This window comes from Diadema antillarum, unplaced genomic scaffold (genome assembly GCF_040938485.1).
Source record: "Diadema antillarum isolate AM-2024a unplaced genomic scaffold, OU_Dant_1.0 scf00000110, whole genome shotgun sequence".
Classification (NCBI taxonomy): domain Eukaryota; kingdom Metazoa; phylum Echinodermata; class Echinoidea; order Diadematoida; family Diadematidae; genus Diadema; species Diadema antillarum.
The window spans coordinates 1,805,632-1,826,625 of record NW_027270999.1 but is presented as its reverse complement, the minus strand read 5'-3'; the positions used below and the strand labels follow the sequence as shown (position 1 = coordinate 1,826,625).

Here is a 20,994-nt window from a genome sequence, read left to right as displayed (position 1 = left end):
TTTTTGGCTGCAAAATGAGCTGTGAGGAGCTTCCTACTTCCCCCCTCCCCCCTCGTCAACAGCGATATTAGCTTTTAATTTCTTATGTTTGCATTGAGCAGTGTGATATCATTTTGCTCTATTTTTCTCTACGGATACTTTTTATACTTTTATTCGGACTGTGAGGCTGATTCGATGTTGTGTATAGAATATAATCACATCACCAAAGATGAAAGATTCTTGTCTTATATTCAGGAATCGCAACTTCTGCAGTTCAAATGAAATGATCCACAATATTCACAATGTCCCAGATTCTATGTTAATGACCACATCTACGTTATTGTTAGAAAGAAATCAGCACAATACCGCCTATATATAGTTAGGGCACGGAATATAATTAAGCAATGTTTGTGTCAACTTCAATGTCTGTTGGCAGGCATATATTAATGTTCTTCCGCACATGCATGCTTTGTTATGCCGATCATGCCCTTGCAATGTCTGCCTTGATTTATTAAAATGGCAAAGGAGAAATGAACTACTTCCTCTCCGTAGACTGAAATATTGTAATCTGAGTTCTCATCTAAGTTACTGAAACCAAATGATTACCACTGCGAACTGAACCCACTAAGAATGAGACACTAATGTGAACCTGTACAATGTTGTAGGATATAGAACTGAAATCGTATCACGCATGCTCAAGACATACTCTGTAAAGAGCACATCCCTCTTACATGTCTTATTGTTACCCACATGAGTGGTGCCTCTGCAGAACTGAGAAAGCATTCTTTATTCATTTCTTTATTTGAGTTTTTTCTCAAGTTTTAGTGGAGCGTCTGATTAATTAGCGATTAGTCTAGGACATCCACATCTAGTATCTGATGAAAGGAGGTTTCCTGTGTTTGTATATGGCAGACTTATTAGATGCTTATTTGATTTGACCAGACGGTAGTGCCTTACAATCAATATCATGTCTTGTCATTTGAGGCTGACATAATACAGGTACGTAGAAATAATGTATGTTATGCCATTAGTATATTTTCTATCTTGAATTTGTCTTTGATACTCCGTTATTTTATTGAATTTTCTTTTTGCAAATGTCTGATTATATATTTGATACCAATTTATTTTTGTAATCGTTTGTACATACAAGCATAGGATGTGTGATTAGAGCTTTGGTATTGTACACTCACAATACGTCGATCGATATTAAATGAGAAGGGCGTTATTTTATGCGAAGGTTCTGGATGTATATTTTGGAGGGTGATTATTGGGAGTAGGAAAGCGTGTATTCGATTTTAATTCAGTATAAAGCGATGCATGTGCCAGAAATATAATTGAAAATGTTTTTAGAATTGTATTCTTGACCTCAACTATTATCTTGAAAATGATATAATATACAGTGATTTATATTCGGGGTTTTTTTTTTTACAAATTCAGGTTAAAGACCAATATATTCAGGTGAAGGAATTTTTGAAATTATTTACAGTGCTTCGTCATGTTCGCTTCTTGCTCATTTATTTTCTTAAGGTGCAATTGAAGAAATTGTAATTTTTCTTACTTATATAGTGTTTTTTTATTGATTTTATGCCACGATTACTGTCACTGAAATTATATCTAGTCATTTGCACGTCGGAGCTCCACAATGTTTGTGGATTACATACTAGTAAGATATGCGAACAGGAAAGACGACAAACGCTGCTGCTGTATTCAAGAAACGACAGTAATCAGCTGGTAATATTTCTGATACAGACAAAATACCTCACAACAAGTTGGGAGTCTTCTTTTATAATGTTGATGGTTGTCAATGATACGACAGAAGACATAAAAGTGTGTTGTAAAGTTTGTCTCTCAAGAGTATCAATTCAAAATATTCGAATATGGCAACATTTTTCACGCACTCTGTCGTTATACGATTTGTAGAGTCATATTTATTTCCTTCTTTTACGCCATCGAAAAGTAATAACAAATGTGAATGATACTTTCTTCAAATATTTCTTTTTTGGCATGGTCATGTTGGCGACAGACAATGCAGATCAAATAAGATATATTTTGGAAGTAACCTGGTTCCCTAGATAACTGTAATTGCAAAATTTTGATACTGAAATGATAGAAGCGATTCATCTTCAGTTCTTACACTTGATTGAAGCATAGAATGTAAAGGTTCATAGTATTATAATGACTCTTTTTTTTTTCTTAAAGGTGATTATACGATGGTGTAATATCTGGAACTATTTGACAAAATATGTTTATGCGATACCGGTGTTTTGGTAGAGGCGCTTATTTGATGTCAATTGTTACACACTCAGTGGGAAAAATATAAGGGTCATAATATAAATTTTCTTTTCTTTTCTTAATTTAAGATCTGGTTGTGACCCGTTGAGAAAATATATTTCTTAAAAGCGTTACACTGTTGCACAAAGAGGTATTAGATCAAATAAGATATATTTTGGAAGTAACCTGGTTCCCTAGATAACTGTAATTGCAGAATGTTGATACTGAAATGATAGAAGCGATTCATTTTCAGTTCTTACACTTGATTGGAGAATGTAGAGGGTCATAGTATTATAATGAATTTCATTTGATTTTCTTAAAGGTGATTATACGATGGTGTAATATCTGGAACTATTTGACAAAATATGTTTATGCGATACCGCTGTTATAGTAGAGGCGCTTATTTTATGTCAGTTGTTCCACACTCAGTGGGAAAAATATAAGGGTCATAATATAAATATTGTTTTCTTTTCTTAATTTCAGATCTGTTTGTGACCCGTTGAGAAAATATATCTTCTAAAAGCGTTACACTGTTGCACAAAGAGGTATTAGGGCAAAATATATTCTTGACTTGTACATGACCACTCGTGGTCGGCGTTCTGAACGAAACCCAAGACGCAAGCGTAAACGAGAGCACTGATCATGACGCGTTGTCGGGTGGTTCAAGAAAACCAAACAAAGAAAAACTTTTACCTGTAGTACCACTTTGACATGAACTGGAAAAAAATAAAGAACATTATGACTTTCTTTTCTTCCGTATCACTTGGGTTTAAACTGGAATTACAGTAGTCTTTAAAGATCATGGAGTTCTGTGATCGTTGCGGTGTCGACTATATGGTTATCTTTACATCATTGAGTTGTTATAATCTTTAAGGAACACTATGTTTTGTCAGTAGATAAAAGTGAGTAATCGAATATGTTCGTAGATTTATCCCAGCCAAATACTTGTGTAGATGTTTACATATCCAATGGATTTCACGAGCGTGACTCAAACACTATACACAGCTCAGCCACTGATCATCACGAACAACTCCTCATCCATGTCATGGTCACCACATCAAGCAGATGATATCTAGAAATAGGATTCCTGGAGAAGACTGTAAGACACAGTGTCCATTTTGTATGTGTGTGTTTGCTATTAATGATTTCACTCCAAATGCAGAAGCCCGTGTCTAATGACAAAATGAACGAATGCATGAATGCCAAATTCTGTTTTCGACCATTTTTTTTTAAATTTGATATGACATTTACCTTTTGAAAACATTGATGTTAGGTAAAAATGTGCTTTCAGGTGTTGGTATACATAAATAATTTTATGATATAGGAAGATGTACAACAGATTTATTGCGCTAAGGTAGTGGTGTCAGGAGTTCTTCAGCGGATGTTACTGCTGAGTAGTGAAGCTCATAGGGAACCTTCCCCCTATATGAATTCATACCAAGTATTAGATTTAGAAAAGCGTGAAATAGTGGCATTGTAATTCAAAATTTTGTCTTAAGACTAGATACAAAATGGCGCCTCTTCGCAGTTAGACAGAAAGTTCTAAGTCCTGAAAGATTTTACTTCTGATTTGATGTATGTTTAATTGATCTGACTATACAGTGTGTCATATTTCTGAATGTATACTCATACCAACACAGATTACTGGGTGTTTTATACAGTTATATATACCCTAATACTTTTATCTTTTATCTGTGTAAATACGATCAACGAAAATAAGATGATGAAATGTATTTTTAGAATATAAAGGTTATTGAAGTACAAGCGAAATAAAATGATATTTTATATTTGAAAATGAGCGGGTAATCCTTGTTCTCATATTTTTATCGACGTGGCTGATCTAGATGGCTGTTATTACTGAGCATATACATGCATACTTCATGTGAATATAAACTTTATATGCATATTTATACTGTGAGTGTGTGTTTGCGTATGCATAGTTAAAGATGAATGGTTGCTTTAACTTCGATGTTTAAGACATTAGTTGGAGGAATTATCAGCTGTAGAATACTTTCGTGTAAAGCATGAATGAGGACTGTGTTATGAATTCGAGTGTGTAGGAGTCAATTCAATAATAAAACGTCACCAAATTACATTTAAGAAGAGCGAGAGCTTTTGCAGTTTAATGGGTGTATATACATCTCTTCCATGAACACCTATAAGTACCGGCTGATCTGGAGATGATTTTATAGTATACATCAGCACAATTGACAAGGAAAGAATTTCAGTAATGTATAATTCTAATGACTCACCATGCCTTTTATTTCTTACACGTTTAGTTTTTCATCTTATAGGCGTCGTTTTGTTTTTATGATCATGAACGACGAGATTATCGGCGTCAAGAGTCCTCGACGAGGGATCGAACTGATCGAGAGGTTGGAGATGTGGGAGATTTTTGCATCAAAATCGATTTGTACAAAATCACTGCGAATGTTATGATTGCAACCAATTTTCATGTAGGTCAGGTTAAATGTCCTTTTAGGTTCATAAGCTAAATATATACATATTCAAATTTATGGATACCTATATAACAAAGGCCGTTAGAGACAACCATAAAACTTGTCTAAGGCTTGTCTGATATTGCAACAGCTAATATATGTACATTGCATCCTTCAAAGATTCATTCATATTCATATTCATTCATCAATTTGAATACACTAGTAAACCTTGCAATTGATAAAGAACTTCAAACAGAAAAGCTTAAAAAATACACAGGCACATTTATAGTAAGAACTGAAACTTTCTCGAAATCTAGAGCCATCTAAGAACTAAAATCTGCATAGACATCTGATCGGAAGATGGTTGCAATCGTTACCTCGACTCGACCTCGACTCTCGGTGGTTACGAAAAACTTCGGACACCGTCCACTCCTCCGCAACACACAATCATACACAATTACATACGTCCACAGAACGCACTGTCAAAAGAGTTCGAAGAACTTCTGAAGGATCGGGTATCAATTAAAGCTTGATACTGATTCTTGCAACACGAGAAAATAACCTCAATCATAGTACATGGTCTCATACATCAAGACATTAGTTTATGGCTCTGAATAACTTCATGTAACACGAGCCTAGAAAGACGTCTTTCGAACATATTTCTTTTTTTTTTCTAAACTACATTTGCAAGCGACAACGATATTCACAGAATTACAATGAAATTGTGACGGCAGAATGAAAACAAATGTTTCGAGGGTGATTATTACAATCTGGAATACTGAGGTAAATAAATTCCGAAATGTTAAATCAATGTCCTCTCTTATATTACAGTGTTGATTGCAAGGACACAGAGCTTGTTCACACGTTGTTACTTCTTATTGTTTTTTCCCTTCGCTTTCGACGCAGCACTCGGCTTGCCTTCAGGTTTCCTTTTTCGACTGTTTCAATGAAAGGGGAAAGTAAAGAAAGTTAAAGAAAGAGGGAAAATGATATGAATAGTAGATAAACTGTGATGGTCAATTAGTCAACTGCAATCAAAGTCTCATTCTAAAGTTAGAGTCTGGAATTTTAGAGACGCTTCTTTGATCAACTTCTATCATACTGTATACTTGTGGCTATGAGCAAACGTCATGCAATAGCAATTTCAGTGTTAATATTTCCAGCATTGCATAGTTTTTTGATAATGATTGCAACTGACTCATTTCAGAAATGTCGTAAGATTTAGACTAAATGAGAAGTATGCAGAAATTTATAATGTCATGCAAAATGTGCATAGAATTTAATGAATATCAGGTATATGTCTGAAAATGAAACTTCTGCAATGTATCTCCTGCAAATAAACGCAATATTAACGGTCCTTGTTGGAATGTTACCTCCTGTAGAAGAGAAAGCCAACGATGACCGCTACGAGTAAGGCAGCTGCGGCGCCCCCAATGCTTGCCGGCAGGACGGACTTGTGAAGGCGACGGTTGGTCGAGGATCCCCGGTTGGTTTCAGCTGACGAGGGAAAATAACCAAAATAAAAATTCATAACAAGGAAATCAGAGATCAAGGATAAAAAAAAAAACCGCATTCTTACATTTTGATTCTAATGTTTGATGTTGTGTAATTTCCAAATGAAAAGTTTTAGCAAATTGAAAGACTCGTGAACCCTAGCCACAAAAACAAAATCATATTAATTTTTGTTTGAGACAATACCAGCTCTCATGAATTCATCAAAGGTTAGAGAAGTATTGACAGTCATATTCCAGTTATGTTGTCAGAACTTCAGCTTTGAATCTGTGTTAGTGTGGCGTCAATGATCACGGAGCTTTCCAAAGGACAATGGGATCTGTTGATAGTGGAGGGGAAGTTTCTACGAGCTGTCAGCATGTTTTAAATGTGTCAATAACCCTCACCTTTTTTTTCACGAGGCTCTCAGGAAGAGTTTAAAGATAATAAAAAGTTTTGGTACCTCAAAAGCTTCCCTGAATTTCCTTGTCTTGGTTTGTGTTTCATGTTAAAGTACGTTGTCTGTGAGAATTACTCGCCCCAAAGTGCTCTCATGTCTTAGTAATCATGCAATAATGGTTTCGTACCAGAGCCGACGCTGACCAGCGTCGATAAATATTGTACGAAACCACTGACTGCGACCAACAGCGTGCAGCCCATTGTACGCATAGCTAACTGCGACCAGCAGCCCCATACGCATAGCGTAATGGGGCTTCGCATTGTAGCATTCAGGATCATGACAGAATTAGTATCGCGGGTAAATGTCAACTTAAAATCCAAAAAAAAATTTCGATTTGAAGACTTACCAATTAACCCGTTCCATACGGGAACCTGGTGGCTTGTGTATTAAGTCTATGGGGATTTCGGAATTCAGTATGGAACGGGTTAAGTTGAAGTATTGAAAACAGGCTTCGAACAAAGTTTGGTTCTGCCAATAGTCCCTTTCTGTTCGAATTGATGACTGAATGTGACTCGGTCGAGAGGACCTTGGGAGAGCTACATACACTGGATACCATGGCCAGCGCATGCGCACACAAACATCTTATCCGTTCATGGATTTGAAATTTGTGTGCATGTGATGTGTTCGCATGCACTGGCTGTAGTATTCAGTGTACTGTATGTAGCTCTCCTAAGGTCCTGTCGACCGAGTCACATTCAGTCATCAATTCGAACAGAAAGGGACTATAGGCAGAACCAAACGTTGCCCGAAGCCTGTTTTCAATACTTCAAATTAATTGGTAAGTCTTCAAATTGAAGAATTTATGGGATTTTAAGTTGACATTTACCCTGCGATACTAAATCTGTCATGATCCTGAATGCTACAATGCGAAGCCCGATTACGCTATGCGTATGGGACTGCTGGTCGTTATGCGTATGGGGCTGCTGATCGCAGTTAATTGCATGATTACTAAGACATGAGAGCACTTTGGGGCGAGTAAGTCTCACAGTGTTAGTTATATGAAAGGTACTTTAACCTGAAATACAAACTAAGACAAGGAAATTCAAGGACACTTTTGAGGTACCAAAACTTTTTATTATCTTTAAGGCTATGAGAACCACTGAAAGGCAGGTTCAAAGAAACACAACACCTACACACAAACACACGTAATCGGACATACGCACAAGCACACACACAATTCCAACTGATGACGTAATAGCCAACTTACATGGATGAAGACTGCTCCTTGTCTTGGCTACCATGGGCGAGGACCATGGACCAGAGCCAGCTCCGTTTAATATCCTGGCCTGTTTAAAGTACAGCATATGATATAACGTTGCGTTCGACATGTTTATAATCATTCAGACAGAATTCTGGTCCTTTATGATGATTCAAATTCCATTAGCCTTTCTTGAATTGGTGATTTTAGTTGCTATTTTCATACATACCATATCTATACTATTATGTACAAGCATGACACTAAGGAAAGATAGTTAACAAAGAATTTGGTGGAATAGCCAACTACTTGCTTCACCATATTTGAGATAATCATGCTATATCTTGTTAGTTTTGAGAGATTATGTTTTTTTTATTTCGCACTTGATGTACACAGATTACAAATCTTTACTTTCATCAAAGATTAAATTCAGCTTCTAAACGAGTTAGACTTAAGCAAAGGCAGTTTTCTATGAACATGTGTTTCCATGGCTATAGTAAAAGACCTCATCTTACAAAGTTGACAGAATATAATTATAGTGAAGAAAGAAAAACGAGCACGTTGCATGTCGTACCTGTATTGAATAGGTCGTATTACGTGCTAGATCGTTGATGACGTAGAAAATCTCGCTCAGCGTGGTCTTTCTGGTGACGTGTTTACCCGCCGGTTCTGGGTCGGGGTGTATTCGTCGATACTCAACCTGGTAGGCAACGATCCGACCATTCAGATTGAGGGGCTGTGCAGCTTTCAGCAGAAGTTTAAGGGACGTTACCGAGCTATCGACCACACGGACGACATCCGGGGCAGGCGGGGCTGGATAGTGTGATACAAAAAAAAAAAAGATCCACCGAATCAAACAATGCTACTGGAAATTCTTTCACATGACCCAACAACCGTCTTGGTAAATTTGTTACAGGGATCTGTACATGACGCCCCAACGAAATGACAGGGCAACTTACATCTCATAGAAATCCCTAAAACTACTAAACGTTGAAAACAAGCAGATGCGTACAGGATTAAGAATTTTATTCCTTTTTAACAACTGTTGTCGCCAGATGAAATCACGTCGTTTTCCTCGATGAAGACAATATCCACATCATCACAGTGCTTTAGGAACACACGAGCCGTCCTCTAATAGTCACACCGGTCCTACTACAGTGGCATGAGGGATCTTGCAGACATTTAGATAATTCTGATAATGGGAGCTATGATAATTTGACAATTTCTTTACGTTGGAAGTGTTTATACAAACATTTGTTTATAATGAACACCAAGCAAGGCGAAAGGACAATAGAACTACATCTTCTGCATATTTTTGAGACTAATACGTCATACGCAAGACGTCAGGCATCTCTATGAACAAAATGTGAAAATAAGAAAAAGAAATGAATCAAAAGAATCACCCTCTGCAAAGTTTAACATTGCAAACATCTTATACTTTTGAATACAATAAGTCACCGAATAAGTTAAGTTAGCCCTTGGTCATGTATTCCTCGGAATGATTGAGTCTGCTACAGAAAAGCTTCAAGATCCCTGTAAAGTACTCAATAGTACCGTCATTTGGAACAGGATTTACCTTCTTCAGCTGTCCTGGCAGTGATTAATTCACTGGCTGAACTGGTTGTGTCTTTATTCGCTGCTGTCAAGAAGAGTGAATACTCCGTGTATGTCCCTATGGCTGTCAGAGTGCAGGATGAGGTAGCATCGAAATCGACAACTTTGGCGCGCTCTTCGTTGGTCGCTGTATCAATGTAGTGGATGGTGACGTTGGTAAAGCCACTGCGACATCGAGCTGCGCTCTGGGGAGGTTTCTAGAGACAGATAAGATGTCGACATGAATGACTGGTAATGTTATATACTTGGTCAGCGTATTGTCTCCAACCTTAGTCACTGCGGAAAGAGCCGCGTGACCAGGCAAAGTCGTCATCACTCGATCTGCACCTGTATTTTGTTTGTAAAAGAAACTACCAAATTTATGATCATTTCGTGAAAGTTAACAAAGCTTTCATATGCATCGATGAACAGAAGTCTCATAATTGTGCTGGAATCATTGTCTCATGAAATCAATTTATCACAAATCATAATCGTATCCACACTGTGACATTGTGTTGAACGCCTGTCGAAGTCATCTCGTTGTCTTTCGGTGGAACAACGTCATAGGCGAATAGATTTTGAAATCAGACTGTGAGGCTAAGCTGACCATTTATCTCTGTGTAAACGAATTATATCATGATATTATGATAATTATATTCTTTTTTTCATAGAGACCAGTGGTACCGACTTATTTTCTAATCCCTAAATCCTCCAAAATCGACACAGCAAGTCGGCTCGCAGCAACAAAAACAAGCAGCCGTTTTATTTGTTACCGCGTCATGAAATTTTGTCAAATCCTCCAACATCACAAAGCATGTATACAGCTGCAGCCAAGCCACGACATTCTCTCTCCTCTCTGATTTCTTTCTCTTCATCTCTTCACTTTTAGAGTTAGACATTCCGCTCAGCTTTTCATGCTGCGTTTATACTTCAGGTTAGATAAAGTACCACACATGTCTTACCTGCCAAGATATGGTGAGCTGACGAGGAGGGTTGTTCGGGCTAACAGCCGCTTGAAACTGAGAAATGTCTGGATCTTAAAAGTGAAATGTAAAGCATGAAAATGAAATAATTCAGTGACAGCATTGGCGTAAACCCTTTGGAAATTAGTGTGTTTTCAGTTGATATCTACTTCAGGGTCCCATTTCATAAAAGATGTAAGGATGGCAACTCTTGCTGGAATGACAACTTTCAATAGCAACAGCCAATCAGAAAGCTGGAATTTTGTCGTTACCATGACATTGCCATTCCAGCATGAGTTGCTATCATATCAAGTTTTTTATGAATTGGGGCCCAGATTGTTATGTTTGCATGCTCTGAATATTGTTTGAGAAAATACTGCATTCAGAATTGAAATTCACAGCTATTCGTGCGATTATAACGCGCATGCGCATTCGCAAATTATCATTGTTACTTTTCTGTTTACATTTTTAAGAAACAGATGGTCATTTGCTTCTGCTCATTAAAAAGAATCGTTTGCGGGCACGATCATAATATGAGGCTTTTTCAGAGCATAATCCGCATAGTTATACAATGATTGAGCTGCGAATAAAAAGCGAAATGAGTCCTATATCAGGTCTGACCCTAACTACACAAGCCTCATACCAGCACACAGCGTTGTCACATCAACCGTGGGGCCAGGTTCTCCAGTACCGCCCGGTCCCTCCCGCACTGCGGCCACAGCGAAGCGGTAGACGGTGTCTTCCCTCAAACCTGCTACAGTCGCAGTGAGATTCTCCCCGTACGTCACGTTGACCACCTCCCACCAGGCATTGTCCGCTTCTCCCTGATAGAATACCCCGTAACCAATCACGAGTGGATCCCCGATGTCAGTCTCGGCTCGCCATGGCTCCCACTGTAATTTGACGTCATGTTGGCCAATACCCGTGACACTGGGAGCTCCAGCGATGACGGGTAAATCTGAAATAGAAATGTCGGTGTAAAAAAAAAGATCCAGTTACGTGTTTTTTTTTCGATACATTCTGTTTTGAAGGATTAATGGGCAGCCGTTTCATCGGATGGTGCGAATCAGTGACTTGATACATCCTACGCACTGCAAGCAATAGCTCATTGATAATGTTTGTTGCTATGGTCTCGGATGATCAAGTCTTCCATAGGAACTCCTCAGTCACTAATGTCTTGTGTTTGCCGTCGTCAGTTCTTCTGTGCACGTCTCTTAGGCATTCAGGTATTTATCGTTCACCGAACGATTTCTTTTCTTTTCTCTCTTTTTTTCGTTTTTCGCCTCAATGAATGTCAGTGTTAAAAATATGTTTACATGTAGGATTTGGAACACTCGAACAACATAATTATGATAGGCGCATTACCGAAATTCTACCTACAATCTTGAATTGATCGTGGGAATCAATCCATGGAAGACTAATGTGTAACGCATTCGATCCTTAGCAGCAAACAAGAATCATGTGGTTGCATACAATCTGTCTTCAATGTAGCATTTTGTAAGATACAGACAATTTTCCGACGCGTTTTTGACTGCGAAAAAAAAGGTACAGTTTGTACTCTCTCTAAGTTAAGCAATGTTGCTTTCTTACAATGATACATTCTCACCAAACGTTGAAGCCTCTACTTCTAGAACAGCTGTTCCACTCCTCTCAACCAGAGCGCAGCTGTAACGACCACCATGCACCACCTCCTCGACATCGAATACCACGGCGACGTCAGAGCCCGTGGTCATCGCGCTCCTCCTTGTTATCCCCCTGACCTCGTTAATCCTGGCACCGAAGACGGAGAGATGCACGGACTCCGGGTCAGGTGGAGGACTTCCGGTCACGTGACAAGTAAAGTTGGATGGCTGACCCGGATTCACTCGTGGGTTACTCTCCAGCTTCGTAACACCTAATGAGAGAACGAAGTCTAATTTGAGCAAACGCTATATAGTGCGTCAATGATTGAATTTCCCTTGCGCAGTCATGACTGGAACGTCAGCTTTTCACATCACGATCAATCAAATTTCAAGTCGTGAGATTACAAATAGTATGATTACATTTCAACTAAGGGCAGTTAGATTCTTTTTCTTCCATTCTAATTTTGATTAATAAAAATAAATGTTGAATAACTTCATCATCAGGGTGGAATGAATCGTATCCAAGCCCAAGTTTACTATTTATAAACTTAGAATCAGCAATTCTTTCTATTAATGCTGAAAGAAACAAAACTCTTTTGTTCTGAGCTAATCATCTGTCGAGGCATTCATTCAGGTTTCTTACAGAGGGTGTATCAAACAGATTCCAAAATACCGCTCTCATTCTTGCGGTCTTCCGTAAGATTATCAAAGAAAGAATAGAAAAAAACGTTCTTGGGGAGGAGGAGGAGGAAGAACCGTGAAATTGACCAATCATCTCTGTGACCATGGTAACCATGGTAATGAACTCATACAGGCATACCTCTGCCGCAGTGCGGTGGTAACCAGTTCTCCAGGCAGCTGCCTCTGCACATCCCCGTCTCCACGTCACAAGCCGACTTCTCACAGCGGCACACGATGTTGCAGTCACGCCCGTGGGCAAGACCTCTGCAGGCTTCGTTAGAGATATCAGACATGAATTACAGACATTACTAGCAACCATACCTGCTAGCAACGCGTTTAAACGGGTAGCAGTCACAGTACTTGACGGTTTAGATGTGATGACAGTATTATTACCTAAACACACATCGTAGTGATACAAGATACGCACTTGATATTACTTGGATGAATGTATAATGTGCGAGTGTTTTCAGTAATAGTAGTAATCACAAGGTAAACGAAACCCACACGAACTTGCTCATCTTTTGGCAGTGTTATTTCCAGCAGCAAAGAGGGATTTACGTAAAGTAAAAATAAAAGTAAAGGATAGATCAACGTCAATAGATGTCACTGTGGTAATTACTGAAGTGTGTCCTTTTGCAATGCTCAGTCGTATGGCGTAAAAAACAACACAGGTTTTGATGAAACACAATCTGATGAGGCTAATGGTATACAATGTCTCCTTGAATTATGGTTTACAAATCTCTGAAGCAGAATGATTTTGTAATTTACATGGCTGAAATCAACTCCTTGTGAGAGTATTGATTTAGAACCAAGCTACTTGTAATGCTTCATCAGCAGCGAAAGAGAGAGGGACAAAAGTACTTTTCCTCACCTTCACACACCAGCGAGCCGTCATACCGAGTGTAGTGCATGGCACATTGCCCATTGGAGCACGCCCCCGTGTGTCGATCACAGGACTTGTCGTCCAAGCAATGGCATTTGTCTGTGCAGTTCTGTCCGAAGTAACCTCGGGGGCAGACGGCCGGAACTGAAACAATGAAGTCATCTTCAGTAAGTATTACAGGCGTGATAACTGATGACAAAGAATGTCGCAGGAGTCTAGGAAGTCAACACAAGTGTGTTTAGCGGACAAATAAGGCTGAAGAGGACGTAATGACTTGATGAATGGTCCTACAAAGTATACTGTGGTAAAGATACATAGCAAAGAAATATAGACCACCTTCAAGCAACAAGAGAATCTCTTGATCCAGATATTTCCATTGCTCACTCAATTAAGCCGACCGCCCAGACGGCCCACCCATCCCAGCTCGGATGACTCCGGTGATGATGATCCGACAGATGGTACCCACTGCTGTAACTCCCAAACAGACATCCGCCGCGGACACCCGGACCTCCAGGTGACCCTGACTACCCCCCGACTGAGACTAGACCAAGCCTTTAGCAACCGGCACTCACCAAGACTGATGAAGGATTTTGTTATTTGTATGTTAAAAGTTTCTTTGTGCAAAAACAGACAGTAATGAAAAAACAAAAGCTTTGTATCTTGAAACATTCATCTGCATTACTCACTTTATGAGAAATTTATATGGACACTTGAATATCCTTCCGACTATCTGGGCTCTAAGGAAGTTTTACACCTGATGGACTTAGTTAATAAAGATTACTAGTACTAGTAGTATTCAGTTATGTATGAAATAACATGCTTCATCATGCATAAGTGAAGGTCTCAAATACATTTTCCAGGCTTATGGCCATTCTATTTGATTGAGATTGATGGTCGATAATCATTGACCACAAAAGACACACACACACACACACACACACACACACACACACACATATATATATATATACACCTCACAGAGGGTTCGCCTTATTAGATTAATTCACTTCATTGCATCGTATGACAATCAATCAGTGTCATATATCCATTCAATCAGTGTAACGTCAGATCCTTACAGAGCAGGATGAATAATACTTTAGAACTACAAATCCTGTGGCGAGCTTGTTCTGGATGGCTAAACTCAGAACAGTCCAGCCCCACTGATTCAATGTTGACTCGCATCCCCTAATATGAAATGAACACTGTATCAAACAAACATCTCTCCGCTTCACTGATCTCATATTGTAAAAGATATCAGTTTCCCCATACGCTCATCATAATCACAAACACACCTGAACTCGCACCCAGAAAGCACAAGCACCAGTCAAGCAGCAATATCTACCAAAGGTAAACCATACGATTCGCATCTTTTTCTATTCTCCACGTTACTTTGCCTCAATATTTGGATATCACCCTGTCTTTGTTTTAGATAATTATGTCAGTAAACTTTATGACTTCTCACGCCATATTTATAATGATTATACTTCAGACTATACTGCACCTAACAACTATACTAAACTATACTCTACTATGATACTATTCTAGACGTATATATAGACTGTACTATACTACATACTTTACACGCTGTTATAATTCTTCTACTCTTAACTGTTACTATAAAAGCGGACTGCTGCTGTAAGAAACTTTTCTTTTGTTTGTTAATCATGTTAACCGGACCGAAATATTGGCCTTTAAAAGCAGGCCTGCTGAAATTTGTCGCTGTAATTGTTATTTTTGTTTGTTAAAAATCAATGAAATGAAATTTAAAAAAAAAAATGAAATCCAGGTGCGCCTACTGGTCCTTCCTTTAATTCTTCTTCAATCATATTAATCATAATAATGTATGGCTACGAAGAAGCAAGATCATCTAAACGCGATATGTGACTTTTCTCTCTCTCTCCATCTGCCCCCCTCCCCCTCTCTCTCTCTCCCTCTCTCTCTCTCTCTGGGGCTCCCTCTCTCTCGCCTTCTTTTTCTTAATCTCTCCCTCTCTCTCTCTTTCTCTTCATAATTCTGTAGCCTGAAGAGTATACCTCAAATCAAATGATGTAAACAGTCCCTCTCAACCACTGCCGTCACATTGTTTTAGGAGACATTACGCTAAGACTTGAAAGCTCGAACCTATGCTATGCGTGCTATTCAATTTCTAGTTACAAGTATAGAATCTCGTAGGCCAAGGAGAGGTGTAAGTGGGTCACGGGCAGTGGGAGGGTAGGTGTTGACGTCACTGATTACGACTAACAGTAAGGGCTTTTTAGCCTAGTTCATCTCACACATCTTTCACAGCACCTACGTGAGTGCTGTTACTCTACTCTGTGTTATCTTGTGACATTGCGTGTATTAGAACTTGTTATGAGCGAACTATAGGGTGCAGCCTGAATTATTCCATACTTTGCCATGGTGGGTGTATACCTATAACTACAATAGATTGTTGCGATCTTGTTATATGGCAGCTCTTTTGCATGTCAGAATACGCTCGAGCTTTCAACTCTGTTCTTGGGGATTGAATAGCGTAAATAACATGACCATTTCAGCAAGCTCAGTCACGCATGCATTGCGGAAAACAGCATTCAGTTTCATAAGCCCTACCAAACTTGATATTCTCTGAATGGCACTTTATCAATACCTTACCTGTTACCCGAAAACAGAACACAAAAACGTCCCTTTTCATACACTGGTAGCTCTCTTTTCAACAAACCTCCCATAGCAGTATAGCTGACTTCATTAAATTTTATGAGTATATTTACAATAAAATTGTACATGATTTATTCCCACGTTTTAATTCTTTCTCCTATGGTCCCAACAATTTATCTATTTTGTTATTTTTCATTGTCACCCTTCTTATACATCCCTAATTAGTCACTGTCGGGGGGGGGGGATTTCTAAGGGATGGAACGTGCAAAGAGGCTCGTGGCATCAAAATGTTTGCTCTTAGCATGATGGTAGAGTTCTTTCCAATACATGCATACCATGATACGACGCTAAATTTCTCAACAAGAAAAACAATTAAATTTTTAGGAATGTGCACACCTTCACTACGTCAGATCAAGCGTTTGCCAGGGTCTTACAGTAACTTGTCATGCTTGTAGACACGTTCATCTATTCAAGTGATAGTATCTAAAAACATGAAAAGAGTCATACTTTCACCACTCATCTCATTTCTGCACTCACCATACACAGAGTGACGTAGATCTGACGATTAGGCCTACGGTTTGTTATTACGACACTGTCCGAAGGTTCATTCATCCGAAAACGAAATAATTTTCGCAATTCAAAAGGTTGCCGTTATCCGCACATTCTTTTAATTTTCGGAGCAACGAACCTTGTTTTATTTTCGGATTATTGAGCCTTCTTAATAACGAACCCTCGGAACAATGAGCCTTATTTCATTTTTGGATTAATGAACCTTCGGAATAATGAACATCATCCGATCTGACGTACTCACTTTGACAGTTCGTTCCCGACCATCCGTCGGAGCACTCCTTCGTGAACCCTCGGCACGTTCCCGTGAATCTGTCGCACTCGCCCGATGCACAGTGACAAGATTCCGAACAGCCCGCGCCATACTTTCCCTGCAGGCATGCTGGTGAAATATCATTTATTGTTTAAATAGAGAGAGAGTTCGTTAGTGCATTTATCATTATACAATGCATTGATTAGCATGGCTAGGTGCTTATTAGCTTTGCGACCCAGCGTGCCGCACACCTCTATTAAACTGCCCTCTGTTCAAGTATTGTCTACGCCTTTCATGCCCACAAAAATGTCTTCCAACAGCCCCCTCGGTTAGCGAATGGCAGATGAATATTGGCTTAAGACCTATAAAAACCTCGTTATCATCTTCTTGCTTGTTTCACTTAATTACGCGACGTCTTAATACTGTAAACCCAAAGGAGAAGATATCCTGCATTATCTAACGAGATGATCTACGTCGAAGTCTTTATCGAAGCTCCATTACAGCATGATACATATAGTTTAAACGACGACAACAACAACTCTCTATGAGGGGACTGCATTCTACAAGCTCTGCTTTTTAGCAGTCCCCTCCATTTCCAGCAATATTGTTTACTTAGTATGCATTTACCACAGTGACGTAACAGTTATTTGTATCTCTGTTGATAATTTACCTGTATCTCTTTTAAATGTTATTCTGTTCATCGCATTGTGGTACTGATTTCCTGACATCAGTGTATACGAGTGTTTCATTGTATTTCTAATTATTTGTTTGTTGGAAATGAAAACTTGAACTTGAACGATAACCGCTGCTTCAGAGTCGTACACCCACCTACTGAGCAATCGTGGCCTCTAAAACCTCGGTCGCATGAGCAGCCGAACGGGTCCGGGAGACAGAAAAGAAAGCCTCGGCAGGCGTTCGGCTCGTCGGTCTCTATCGAGCACCTGAACTCGCAGTCTCGGCCAAAGCGATTGCCCCCTTCTCTTCCTTCACCACAAACTGCGAGCAAAGAGAGTTTAGTACATAGCATGCATAGTATGTAGATTTTCTCTAAGCACAGCATCTTACCTATTATGACATCACAAACTTCCATGCACTTTATACGTGTATTTATCCTGATTTGAGTGTGAATCAGTGTGTGCTGAAGACCTCTCTTCTACTGTCTATACTGTCATAGTGTTTTTTCTACAGAAACAGACATAATAATGTTAAAAGTCAAAGTCACACTAAAAAATGATACTGACATCAGTGGTATAACATTTATACCGTTATTTTACATCATTATCTTGATCACATATTTCCAATCCCTCAACAAGGTATAATCATCATTTACATCATGAAATCGGTAAGCCTAATGACACATGATAACTGTATGTCTACCTTACACACCTTTGATCTATCTCCTCCCGCATACATGGCATACGTGCTACACAATAACAAATGACTACCGACGCCAACATGGCTGCTGCTTAAGTGACTGTTATGATTATTCAAGATGATCAATGAATTAAAACTCCCTGTTTGACAAACTCATGACCACACACCCCGTGCTGTTGTTTCGATCACATTATAGTTTACATGAGGGATGTGTCATTGACGACATTAGAACTTACTTGTAAGACAGTTTGGTCCTTTGAAACCATTGGGGCATATACATCGCCCAGATTTGTCGTCGCACACACCGCCATTGTAACACATGTCGCATATTCCCGAACAGTCCGGGGGTCCCCACTTTCCCGCGGGACAATCTGTAAGATGTCAGTAAGAAAAGTCACTTGTCAATAAGAACGTAGCTCCCTGGTCAGTTTATAGAGCGTATATTGTCGAGTTGCACGACTATGCTTGGGATTAGGACTATGGCTCAGTAATGATATATACAACTGGTCGATCAGTTATATCAACTGACCACGGGGACCTGAGATGTCCCCAGGACAGACGCAGCGAGAGTAAAAGCAGATTGTAGGATCTTGCAGGGAATGACCTGTATTGGTATATAAATACAATATGGAAATGGATTACCATTTTTTTTTGAGGGGGGGGGGGATTGCCGAAAATATCAGTTGTTTTTTTTAAATATATATTTATAGTAAGGTGTCGACATAGGACCGAATCTGGAAAGAAGATCATAGATCTGGTCTGAATAATATATCTATATAGCGGTATTAAGATTTTTCATCTCTTCATGGAGGGTACTAATTTTATTGCGTTTTCTGTGACGTACTGCAAAGTCCAAAATTAATGTTCATACTGCTTTGTCAGCTTCCATGAATTTTAAGTAGGTTGTTTTCCTAGAAAATTTTGAAAGGTGCCATTGATTGTTTTTTTGATAGAGATATCACATCTTGCAGTGATAAGAATACAGGAATCGAGAGGATTTGCGATTCAGAAGGCCTTCTTTCTAGAGCTACCAAATATTTCCCCAGAGGAGATTCATAACTTACAAGCCTACAACAATCCGTATGCACTGTACCTCTGACGATTAGTCGGAATAAGCCACCCCTGGCCGTGTCCCGCTCGCCCCTGTAAAAGATCTCGTACACGCCCTCATCAGCCGGCGTCACGGGACGGCGTATCTTGAGAACACTTGACTTGTCCGGTCGGAGCGCATCGGTGCCGTTGAATCGCCACCGTAGCGGTGATCTCGCTCGATCCGGTTGCGCTATGGCCGTCATCAGAATTTTGATACCGCGCTCTCCGGCATTGACGGTGCGCGTGAACGTTCCGTCGCGAGACAGAAATTTGGCTGCGGGGTGATAAAGGTTGTTAATTCATAGTGATTATAATCTGACAACATCCTGTAATAATGCTCTGGACAGCTGGATTGATGTGGCTATTATCAGTAGAGTTCTAGATGAACAGCTCATCGTTTTTTAATCTACTTTTCAGTCAATGAATTCAAATTCTTGAGTCCTTGAAGTCGCAAGTATGCATATTGGTGTGCTGAGAGCATACGAAATAACAAGATAAGTAGTGGATGCAAATATGGGTGAGAAGGGGACACAGAGATATAGAGTGAAGAAGGGGAAGAGAAAGGGGAACGAAAGAAAGAGGGGGCGGGGATAGGGCGATTGAAGGACAGTATAGGCGCTTTCCCGGTTTAGGTTTCTAACCCATTGCAATCAAATTCTTCGATTCCAATCAATAATAAGCCGAGTGAATGTATAATTTCATTAAATACGAAGTTTTGTGAAATTTTTCTTATATATTATTTATGTCGTTATCCATGCGTGACGTCATAAGCTGCTTTTGTCTTCACAGCCAGCGATGATGGCACCGAAATTATTTTTAAAATGTATAGTTTTTGAACGGAATATCTGTTTTTCCTCAAACTTCTTCTAACACTAATATTGCTGCATCCACTCAGTCCACATCCATATTTAGGTTTCATTCCCTTTAATTAGACCTGCATATTGGGTTTCATTCCTTTAATTAGTATGTTGCTTACGTATATGGATAACATACGGATCACTCAAGAAAAATAAACCGATATCATATCGCAATGCCTTTACGCATTGATTTTGACGTCACTTCTGCGGTGATAACGCACTTAGCTATTGTTGCGTAACGCGCATTGTTCAATATGCAATAATACAAAATGTGGAGGAACGCGCTTGTGAACAGATGCACAAAAACCCGATTGGTCAATCGTATGCTGCTTAGTTACGTACATGACATACTTTTTACAGACGTTACAATAAACAATACCCCATTGCCACTATACTAACAGTAGTCTGGAATTAATCTTCAATCCAGAGATACTAGTTGATACAAATCCACTTCCCATGTGATACCACTTTTCCTCGAAAAGGAAAAGTGTGTTCCCTCCTTTTCCTCCTACGGTGATTATACAGCTGTGAGTACATTTGGATCCTTGAATGGTCCTAGTCTTTCCTATTAGATTGACTGACCATCAAAGTCATAGTCCTTGTGCATGCAATTCACTTTACATTGATGCCTCCAACTTTTGA

General features: G+C 39.3%; 1 protein-coding gene across 1 annotated transcript; it reads right to left on the bottom strand.

The window, feature by feature from the left end:
* Window positions 1-6,057: 6,057 nt before the first annotated feature.
* LOC139719436 (tyrosine-protein kinase receptor Tie-1-like) lies at window positions 6,058-20,959 on the bottom strand. The gene is made up of 14 exons (XM_071630851.1): window positions 20,935-20,959; window positions 19,497-19,769; window positions 18,640-18,774; window positions 17,862-18,025; window positions 17,021-17,147; window positions 13,564-13,719; window positions 12,832-12,963; window positions 11,996-12,283; window positions 11,033-11,347; window positions 10,390-10,463; window positions 9,411-9,645; window positions 8,409-8,647; window positions 7,847-7,925; window positions 6,058-6,185 (listed from the first exon to the last, which is right to left on the bottom strand). The coding sequence occupies exons 1-14, from the start codon at window positions 20,957-20,959 to the stop codon at window positions 6,058-6,060; spliced, it is 2,370 nt and encodes a 789-aa protein (XP_071486952.1).
* Between the last annotated feature and the right edge of the window lie 35 nt (window positions 20,960-20,994).

Excerpts from the sequence above, each read along its gene's own strand:
- LOC139719436 (XM_071630851.1), bottom strand. The coding sequence starts at position 20,959 with ATGCACAAGGACTATGACTTTGATG. Across the intron at positions 19,770-20,934 it reads CAAGGACTATGACTTTGATG|CCAAATTTCTGTCTCGCGAC; the intron begins GTCAGTCAATCT and ends ATCACCCCGCAG. Across the intron at positions 7,926-8,408 it reads ATACGACCTATTCAATACAG|GCCAGGATATTAAACGGAGC; the intron begins GTACGACATGCA and ends TACTTTAAACAG.